This window comes from Cynara cardunculus, assembly GCF_001531365.2.
Source record: "Cynara cardunculus var. scolymus isolate 2C chromosome LG 1, CcrdV1, whole genome shotgun sequence".
Classification (NCBI taxonomy): domain Eukaryota; kingdom Viridiplantae; phylum Streptophyta; class Magnoliopsida; order Asterales; family Asteraceae; genus Cynara; species Cynara cardunculus.
Window position 1 is genome coordinate 8251305 of NC_037528.1, and position 10121 is coordinate 8261425.

The following is a 10121-nucleotide window of genomic DNA, read 5'->3' on the forward strand; positions in this document are numbered from 1 at the left end:
ATTAAATTAAAACTCAATAATTATCTTAATTATATTTTAGATTTTATATATTTAAAATGAATGTTTATCCTATATTTGATTATGTTTATCTACAGTTAATTACATGAATTTAAAAATGAAGTTTTAATAAGTTGTACTTACGTAAAATTACTTGTAATCTTGAATTTTAAGTAACAATATATATACAAACATTAACATATATAATTGACAACTATGAAACAAGAATACATTTGTCTTATAAAAATGCATCAACACTTTTTTTATCATAATCAATCATATATTATATCGTATTTCATCACATGTAATATTAAAACTTTGGTACTTCATCATGTCCCTTCACATATAATAATAATCTTTTCACGAATTGAAAGTGTTAGTCTCTCCACCTCTTTGCAAATGTCTGTATTGACCGCTAAAATCGTATGTAAAATCATATGTGATTCGTATGACTTTAGTCACAACCTGAGATCGTAGGACACATCACCGGTATACACGCTTGTGTTAACTGGTGATATAAAACCATATATGATTTTACACATGATGATGTATTCTTTTATTTAATTATTTATTCTCGTTTTCACCTCCTTTTATTATATACCCCAAGAAATGGCAACTAATTCATCTCATTTTAACTTTGAGTTCGCTGATGAATCGGTTGAAATTTGTTTGAGATGATCCACTTTTGCCCAGTGCATCTTGCAGTGTTTTTTGAACTTTCTTGACCCCATTCCTCACTTCATTTGACTTTATTCCTATCATCAAATCTTTGACTTTCTTTGACACCTCCTCTCTTTCAACCTTCAAATTCTCATCACATGAATTCATCCCAATTTTCCAGTCATCAACTACTAACTTCCTGTTAGTAAATTGATCAGTCAAAAGTGGGAAACAAATCAAAGGCACCCCACACCAAATACTTTCCAAAATGGAATTCCACCCACAATGCGTAAGAAACCCTCCAATTGACCCGTGCGAAATAGTAGTCTTCTGATTACACCAAGGCACAATCAACCCTTGATCTTTAACTTGATCTTCAAACCCAAATGGCAAAGCATCGTCATTAGAACTCACGATATCGGGCCGAAGCACCCAAATGAAACTAACCCCACTTCGTACGAGCCCATAAGCTATCTCTGCAAGCTCATGTTTGCTGGTGTGAGCATAGCTACCAAATGAAACATACAAGACCGACTTGGGTGGTCTGTGATCGAGCCAACTTGTGCAATCTGATTCGGACCATAAGCTTGTGGACACGAGTTCTTGAGTGAAGCCATCAGGGAAAAGCGGACCAATCGCATAAAAGGGTTGCATATGATTCAGTGTCCAAATTGTATGAGATTCAAGCTCTTGTATTGTGTTACATATGATGAAATCAGCTTTCTTTGTAGCCTCGAACAACGACTTGTGTATGATGCGATGAACGACAGTGTTTGTATCAGCAGCTTGGAGATATGACATCAAGTCCGTTGGTTTGATTGAAGTAACCCCAGGTATGTAATCTATTACATCGTCAAACTTATCTGATTATCATAAAAAACAAGTAGAAATTTCAGTTTCTATAAATAGTAAGACAACATGTACAGCAATAATATGCATAAAAACAAAACCATTGTTGTGATAAGGCAAATATATGCATAAAGACAAAACCACTGTTGTGATAAGGCAAATTTATCTTATATATACTTGGATGCATGCCAAAAAAAACCCTCATCTTTATCAAATATGCAAATGTGGACATGATTTCTTATTTTGTGTAATTCACACTATCCCTACATTTTGCGAACTCCGATGTACATTTACTTATCTAGATGAATTATATATGACAATGCATGAAAATGCAAGGTATATTTGAGCTTGAGCTTGATCTTGGGACGTACGTTTGTGAATAGCTCGAGCTTTGAAGTATCATGCATGCGTTTGAGGATGACCATCGAATGTTATGAGGATTTTTTATGGCAATTATTCAATATGTAGATATATATAAACTCATGATCAAATGAATAAAGATATATATATATATATATACACACACATATTGTTAAAGAGAGAGATGTACCAAGTGGATCATAGTGTCCATTTTTCTTGAGCAAATCCAAGTGATAGTACAAGGTCAAAATCAAAGCTGGTTCAATCCAAAATGAAATATTGAGCAACTTATACTTGTTTGAGATCATCGATGGCCACACAAAAAAGCTGTCCGCAATCAAACAGGTGATGGATGGATCATATTTCACGAGATTCCCCACAAGTTCATCCACATGAGCCGAAAATACGTGGAAAAGAGATTCCATGTATTGGTCATGATTCAGGGATCGATCAAACCCTAGCGGAAGACCATCGCTCACGGTGGCGTACCTAATATCCAGACCCGATTTCCGTGCCTCTGCAAAAACATCTTGGGTGGTGGTGGAGGATTTGGTGAGAGTATGGTGGATGGATTGAGTGTTGATGAAAGTGATGGTGAATCCGTTTGATGCTAGCTTAATGGCAAGTTGAACAGAAGGGATCAAGTGACCTTGGAGAGGGTATGGTATGAATATGGCATGAGGATTTGCAGTTCTCTGATCAGACATTCCGGGCGGTGTTGTGCTGCAGTTGATGGTTTCCGGCTGTATGCAGAAGCAGAAACTCCATCCGAGCTGAGGGATGATATATGGTTAGAGATTGCGGCTTAGTTTGCCGCCGTGATATTTTTTAAATGGTTATCACCATTTTTTTAAAACGTGAGCGGTGGTCTTATCGCTTATGCTAAAAGCATCTCCCAATCGGGAACCTATACTAAAATCTTATTTATTTTTGATTTATAAAAGATCGCGAAGCAATCAAAAGAGATAATGTTGAAGCCTGAAATCTGAATCATTAAGATCGTTTGTTTTTGTAAACTGATAAACGTCTGAATTTGTTTAAATTGTCTATTTTACCCATTAAAAATTTATATTGTTGAATTTATAAAATTTTACATATTTATTCATCGTCGTTATGAAATTTACATCTAAATTATATAATTAACATTCATTTTAACAAAAATATATGACGTATTCAACACATTTAAATTGTATTAAAATACATCAATTGAGAGGCGTGAGGATTGATTTGGTAAGGATTGATTGAAAGAAATGATCGATTAAGGTTAATCGATTGAGAAATGTCGTTGTTGAAAATTTGAAAATTAATAAGAGTTTCAATAGTCTTACCTCTTAAAAAATCAAATATAAAAAATTAATAAGAATTTTTTTATAAAAACAAACAAGTCCTTACAGACTTTTTATTATATAGTAAGACATGTTTATAATTATATAATAAAAAATTACAATAACAAATATTAAATAGATTAAAATCAACCATATAACACAAATATTATCGATTTTTTAAAATATATAATATAATAGATATCTATAAGAAAAATACAATATAGTACAAATAAATATCATAATAAAAAAATGTTTAAACACATAAGGATGAAGTGCAAAACAATTAAAAAAATTAATTAATACTATAAATACAAATTAATTTATTTTATAGTTTATATATATTAAAACAAATCAATTTAATTATTATTATTTATAATATTATCTTAATGAAAAGTCCAAAAAATCTCAATCAACTTTTCCATTTTAGATGATTTAATTCTTAAATTTTTTTTGAATGAAAAAATGGTTAAGCTTTCTTGTTTTGAATGATTTAAGTCTTGAACTATTTTTTTGAATGAAAAAATTATTAAATTATTTTTATTTTCGATGAAAATCATAAGACTTTTTCATTTTGAATGATTAAGACAGTGAAATTTTTCTTTAATAAATAAATCATCAAACTTTTACTAATCGATCACATGTAACTTTTTCTAGATTAAAAAGATGTAGGTAATCAATTTGATGCTTTATTTATTAAAAAATGTTCTACAAATTAATCATTTAAAACAGAAAGATTAATGGTTTTTTCATTTAAAAAAGTTTTTAAATTAAACTGAATCACATTAATAAAAAGATTAGAGGATAATATCTCTTGTAGAAATAATAAATTCATATTTTAATACATAGTTAAAAAAATAAAAGAAATAAATTCTTATCGCCAATCTTTTAAGGAAAGGTTAAAAAAACGTAATAAAATATTCAATTTTGAATGATAAAATTCTTGAATTATTTTTTGAATAAAAAAATCATTAAATAGTTCCATTTTAAATAATTAAGTTTTTAAATTATTGTTTTAAATGAAAAACCATTAAACTTTTTTTTTTTGAATTATTAAGTCCTTGAACATTTTTTCAATAAAATAAATCAATGAACTTTTAAAAATTAGTTAATTAATATTATTTTAACCCAAAAAAACTATTTGTAACTGACTAGGAAGGTTTTAAAGTACGAAAGAAACCTAAACCAGTTTTACCATTCCCAAACCCTACACCAGTCAAAGCCCACACGAACATCCGTATCACTCCCCTCGTCATCGTCATTGTGTGTTCGATATCGCCTATCACGTTGTTGGCTTCTGTCCTCGATCTCACTCTTTTTTAATTGATGGGTGGTTTTTTTTTGTTTTTTGTTTTTTTTTTTTTTTTTTTGTGGAGACGCTTAGAGCCCATTAATGATGGTATGATGGGTTTTGGATGCTGCTTCTGGCCCACAACATAGCTACAACCATCTTCTCGAATCATGCACTCACCGAACTCCGAAACCAATTCCCGAGTCCCGACTTCAAGCTCTCGGCGTCCGGCCTCCAGCGGCCTGTTGTGTTGCTTCTCTGCCTCTTACAGTTTCACCTCTCCAATTCTCTGTAAGTTGAAAGTTATAGGGTTTATTAAGCGCAGTAACCGATCCTTAGAGACTTAGACTTGAGTAATTGACATGTTTGGATTGGAATATGCTTATATGATTGATGCTTCTGTTATCTTGGATGAAAGTCTAACGCATACACATTAGTGATTACAGTTTACATATTTAGTTTGAATGTGGGGAACTTAAACTTTGACGTTTTTGTGTTGATTTGTTTGAATGTGGATCCTGGGATTTGCGGAAGTCGAATTTACACAAAATGATAGAGATTTTTCATCATGTTGGTTGGACGGACTTTAGGAGTGCATAACATGCTGGTTGGTCTCAGGGTATTCTCCAAGGAGATGCAGATTATTTTGGGTGATAGTTGCAAAAAATACTTGTAGTTGGGGATTTTTGGATTCATTGATAAACTACTTAAGCACAACCTAAACCCCTTAAAAATATTTTATCAAATATGCCATTTTTGTTTTATTTTAGAGGACCACTCTAGAACATATTCCCTGCCTCCTCTTAAACCCCTTTAAAATATTATGTTTTGTTTGCTTTTTTATATATTAGGGGCATTTTTTGGCTTATAGCCGTGGGCATCAGAAACCTCAGGATTGGCTCTGGTGGGATCGTTGGTTGATTATTAAGAAAGGTAAGCAATACACTTTTTTTTCTTACTGTTATTTGTGCAATTTATGTTCTTAATTTGTTCTATAGCTGATTAAGGATGTTAGAGTAGCTGAGTTGTAACTGAAATTGTCTAAATGATGGGATTTACATTTGCAATTGCGAGGTAATTTTTTTTGATGCAGTTAAATGAATTTGATCTGTAATAAGTAGTCTATGCTTATTGTATGTATTTGCATTCAAGTCGATGAATTCAATTTGCAATCCTTACCAGGTTTAACCGGTGACAACAAATTAGTTTAACAAGTTTTGTTATGTAAAAAAATGGAAGATTTAATGCGTTTGGTATGCAGACTGGACGGGACGGGACAAAAAAAAATAGTCTCATTTTTTACATGCCATAAGACAAAAAATTACATGGGACAAAATAAAACTATTTTTAAATTTACTGGGACAAAAATTGATGATTTTTGTTACATCCAAAAAAGATGAAACAACATAGAACTAAATAAGAATTTAGCTACCTTACCCTTACCCAATAAAAAATTGCCCTCGTCTCTTTCACACCCACACCAGTTCCACTACCACATCGCCTCCTTCCACCGCCTCCTTCCACCGGCTCCTTCCATATCGGTATGATTTCTCTTTTGGCATCAATTTCTTTTTGCTGTATCGATTTCTTTTTGCTGGCATCGATTTCTTTTTGCTGGCATCGATTTCTCTTTTGCTGGCATCGATTTCTCTTTTGGTAGATTTTTGGTAAACCCTAACAAAATCCCCCTCTGGGTCGATTTCTTTTGGCATCGATTTCTTTTGGTAGATTGTGGGTAGAATATGTGTGATATGAAACTGTTAATCCCACTTCTTTTCTAATATACCTGTGGGTAGATGCTAATGCTTTGTTTCTAATATACCTGTGGGTAGATGTTAATCAGCCTCTGTTTCTAATATGAAACTTTGTAATTGCCTATGCTCATGAATCCTTATGTCTTGTGGTATGACAAATGTTATTTGTGGGTAATATTTAATGTATTAAACTTGATTGTAAAAACTATGTAATTAAAATATATTTTGGGTGATTTGTTGTCATTTTACAATTATTATATGATATAAAATAATATTGAAGAACATTTAAGGGTAATATGGTCATTTTAACAGTTTTGTCCTGTCCTGTTCTAGTTGTACCAAACATGGGACAAACAATTACTCCTGTCTCGTCCCGTCCAGTCTGCGTACCAAACACTACCTTAGGGAACAACCAAAGGGCCTTTGGCCTAGCGGTATGTGAGTCTAGGAGGACAAGGGTTCAAACCTCACCAAAGGTGGGAGGGTGTGTGAGTTTATTTGTTCTATTTGCCGTATATAAATATTATATACTTCAAAAAGATTTAGGGAACAATTATATTGTGGGTATGTTTAAGGAATCTGGCTTGCTGTTGTTTTAAATTAGAAATTGAGCAAAGTCTGGTTAAGAATTGAACTAAATAAGCTGAGTTAAGACAACACTTTTTGGCTTTGATTTAGGTGCTCCCAAATGCTAGCTATCATATATGGAGTTGCAATTGGTTCAGTGATGCTTATGATCTTGAAAGTCTATCATTTACTATATATATATATACATTTATACATACATACATACATACAAACATCGAAAGGAAGCTACTGTTATGCTATCTTAAGGCAGCAAGCTATAACTCATTGTTAATGTTAAAAGATATGTCCGTTGTATTCATAATTTATAGGCTTTCAAGTTGATGTTAGTTTATTGGACCTACATGTTCCAGTAAGTTGTTTATAAAACTGTGTGGATAGTGAATATCATATGAGCTACTTTCTTGAATTTAACTTCTGAATTATCTTAGGAAGAAGCAATTATGAGTCGGGAGAACTTTGAAACTTGGATTTTGAGAAAATGTTAATGCAAATTTTTGTATAGAGTGTTAATTGCCAATGGTTGTCGGTCTCATTTGGTACTGTTTCCAGCGAGGACAAGCAGTTGATTGAAAGAGATGAATTTCCGATGTGTCCAGTGTGGATATCATATTAAAATCCTATACGTGCAATATTCACCAGGAAATATTCGCCTAATGAAATGTGTAAGTTCTTTTTTTTCAGTTTTAATCATAACTATTTATGGCTTTATCCATTTAAATGCTAATTTATATAAAAAGGTTCATTAAAATCGTGATGACAGAAAAATTGCAGAGCAGTTGCAGACGAGTACATTGAATGTGAGATCATGGTAAAAGAGTCCATTTTGATATTTTGGCGTTTGTATGATATTTTTATCAATTGGTTTAGTCATAGCTCTACTAACCCTAACGTGCACTTTTTTTTAGATTCTTCTAATCGATTTGATTCTTCACAAGGCAAAGGCATATAGACATCTGTTCTACAACATGTTTGATCGGGAAGCTATGAACTTTGAGGTACAGATGGTTTTCTACATATCACTAACTGTACACAAGTTCCAGTTAGTTGTTTGAAATCCTTTTCAGTGATTAAGGTAATCATTTTCGTTACATACCCAGAACGCATGAAGCCTGCCTTCTTTATAGATCCAACAAACATCCCTCGGGTAGAGGAAAAGTCTGCATATACCCTACAATCCGTACCTATCGAATGAGATATATAGGGTACGATTAGTTTGGAAAATAGGTTTGACTTGTGATTTGTCCACCAAAAAAGGAAATATTGCTATTTCCATGGGACATAAAAGCGAACATGTTCTAAGTTTCATAGGACGGAGGGAGTATATCCTTTTGTTGGTGAAAAATTAATCATTGGTTTATTTTGGACTTGCTAGCAGCTAAACAACTCTCCCTTGATTATAAGTCTGGACATTGTAGGCTCGCATAACAGGTGGTCGCCCTGAGATTAGTTGGCTCGTATAGCGGGTTGGATATCCAGGTTAATAAAAAAAAAAGTCTGGACATTGTACTAATGATGTGGCACATGATTGCAGGGACTGATATGGAAGTCGACTTTTGGGTTTCTTCTCTTGGATGCTTGTATCCATTTTATAACACTTGATAATGCTCAACAATCTCATTCAGCGAGTAATTCGATAATCAAGTACTTAATATTGTTACCCTTAGCTGCCTTAAGACAGAATCTCCATTCTAAGTACAAATGAAGAGGGTTGGGGTTCAGATCCAAGCTTAGCTTCATTGAGCTGGGGATGTGGAAAGGTCTATGTATCTTTATTTTTATGCTTAAATATTTATTTATATCAAATATTGGACGTAAAAACTGGATTACTTCTGAGTGAAGCATTTGCATTGTGATTACAGATATTGCTAGACACCTTTCTTGGAAATCTTTCGTTTATCGGTATATTACTTCTTGGAACAAGATCTTTGTTGAATATGCCTGTTGAAGTCTCCGGGTAAGCAGATGTTGGTATTGTTCTGCGTTTTATTAGAGTCTTTATTCATTTAAGATCTGTTGTATGATCATATTATTGTTGGAAGCTTTTGCTATATGATTATAAAATCTTTACATGGTTTATATTTATCCAACTTTACAGGTACAAAAACATATTGCTCGCCATACTTGCCTCAAGCTACTTGAAAATGTTTCTTATTGCAATGATGGTATGATTTGTTGTTCAAAACATCAAGCATCCAATTTCTCCTCAAATCATAGTAGAACTGATGTTGAGTTTGATTTTGATATTTTCAGGTGTGGGAATTTCCTTCTTCGGTGATTTTCATAATTGATATATTTGTCTTGTCATCCAACACGTTGGCTTTAAAAGGTAACAAGACGTTGAACACATAACGTATACATGATAAAAAGGAAAACCTTCCGCTTGGTAACTGGTTGTGTTTTACTTTTACAGTGATGAGCGAGGAGTCAGCGATGGCTAAATGCTTTGGTGTTTGCTTCTGTGCACATGTTGTTAAGTTCCTCATCAGCTTAGCACTCAACATTCACCTTCCAAAACTAATCACGAGAATGCTCACGCTCTAAATCATCCGAGATAACAGGTTCACACGACCGACTCCGAGAATATATATATATATATATATATATATATATTCATGGATACAGGGGTGTGTGTCTCTGTATGTGTGTGTGTATGTTGTACATTTTTCTTTTTGTTATTTTCATCTAGTCTTGTTTCATAGCAGCAGTTGTTTATTTGTGCACATTGGAAACAGCTTCCTTTTTTATGTTTGGAAATCTTAGTGCGCATTTATTTTACTATTTATGACCATAAATTGTTGTTTTGATATTATTTAGATATCTTAGTCAAAATAAATAATTTAGGTAAAAGCAAGCTTTGATCGAACCTTAACCAAGCTTCACCGGTTTTTGGGCTTTAACCAAGCTTTAAACGAACCTTAACTCGACTGGTTTTTGAGTAACCAATGACCAGTTTTTGGACTTTTTTAGCCGGTTAAGAACCGGTCCCAAATTCAAACATTATGGATCCGAACATGCTTTCACCTATAACCAACCTTTAGGTTGGACTTTTTTTAAAAAGGACCGGTCCTCAATCTTTACTGATTCAGGATAGCGGTCCTATGCATGTCTATCACATGTCAATTCTACCCCTCGTTTCCTAACCTGTTTTTACCAAGGTTTTAGATGATGTGAGACGTGGCATAACAGCGAAGTCAAGCCTTACGAGTTACGGCGAGGCCATTACATTTTTCAAGACGTGACCTGAAGCGCCGTATGTATGCACATATTTCTCTGTGTTAATGTTTTGAATAATCCTGTAGA

General features: G+C 33.2%; 2 protein-coding genes across 5 annotated transcripts; one reads left to right on the forward strand and one right to left on the reverse strand.

Annotated features, from left to right (window-relative positions):
* Positions 1 to 251: 251 nt before the first annotated feature.
* LOC112508569 (UDP-glycosyltransferase 86A1-like) lies at positions 252 to 2643 on the reverse strand. The gene is made up of 2 exons (XM_025113244.1): positions 2057 to 2643; positions 252 to 1520 (listed from the first exon to the last, which is right to left on the reverse strand). Exons 1-2 carry the CDS (start codon positions 2571 to 2573, stop codon positions 619 to 621), a joined length of 1419 nt encoding a protein of 472 aa, XP_024969012.1. The 5' UTR covers positions 2574 to 2643; the 3' UTR covers positions 252 to 618.
* A 3323-nt stretch (positions 2644 to 5966) lies between these two features.
* Positions 5967 to 9599, forward strand: LOC112516238 (protein arv1 homolog). 4 transcript variants are annotated; one of them, XM_025123259.1, is made up of 10 exons: positions 5967 to 6020; positions 7371 to 7483; positions 7582 to 7629; positions 7727 to 7816; positions 8353 to 8398; positions 8496 to 8578; positions 8681 to 8775; positions 8917 to 8983; positions 9072 to 9147; positions 9232 to 9599. In XM_025123259.1, exons 2-10 carry the CDS (start codon positions 7397 to 7399, stop codon positions 9360 to 9362), a joined length of 723 nt encoding a protein of 240 aa, XP_024979027.1. In that variant the 5' UTR covers positions 5967 to 6020; positions 7371 to 7396; the 3' UTR covers positions 9363 to 9599. The 4 variants fall into 4 exon arrangements, with proteins under 4 accessions (XP_024979027.1, XP_024979032.1, XP_024979042.1 ...); XM_025123264.1 differs by having other exon boundaries at positions 6005 to 6020; positions 7324 to 7483; XM_025123274.1 differs by lacking the exon at positions 5967 to 6020 and having other exon boundaries at positions 7396 to 7483; positions 7593 to 7629.
* The last annotated feature ends 522 nt before the right edge of the window (positions 9600 to 10121 follow it).

Coding starts and splice junctions, on each gene's coding strand:
- LOC112516238 (XM_025123259.1), top strand. CDS start 7,397: ATGAATTTCCGATGTGTCCAGTGTGGATATCATATTAAAATCCTATAC. Junction 8,399..8,495: donor GTTTCTTCTCTTGGATGCTT/GTATCCATTTTA, acceptor AGCTGCCTTAAG/ACAGAATCTCCATTCTAAGT. Junction 8,984..9,071: donor TGTTTCTTATTGCAATGATG/GTATGATTTGTT, acceptor TGATATTTTCAG/GTGTGGGAATTTCCTTCTTC.
- LOC112508569 (XM_025113244.1), bottom strand. CDS start 2,573: ATGTCTGATCAGAGAACTGCAAATCCTCATGCCATATTCATACCATAC. Junction 1,521..2,056: donor TGGACACTATGATCCACTTG/GTACATCTCTCT, acceptor TATGATAATCAG/ATAAGTTTGACGATGTAATA.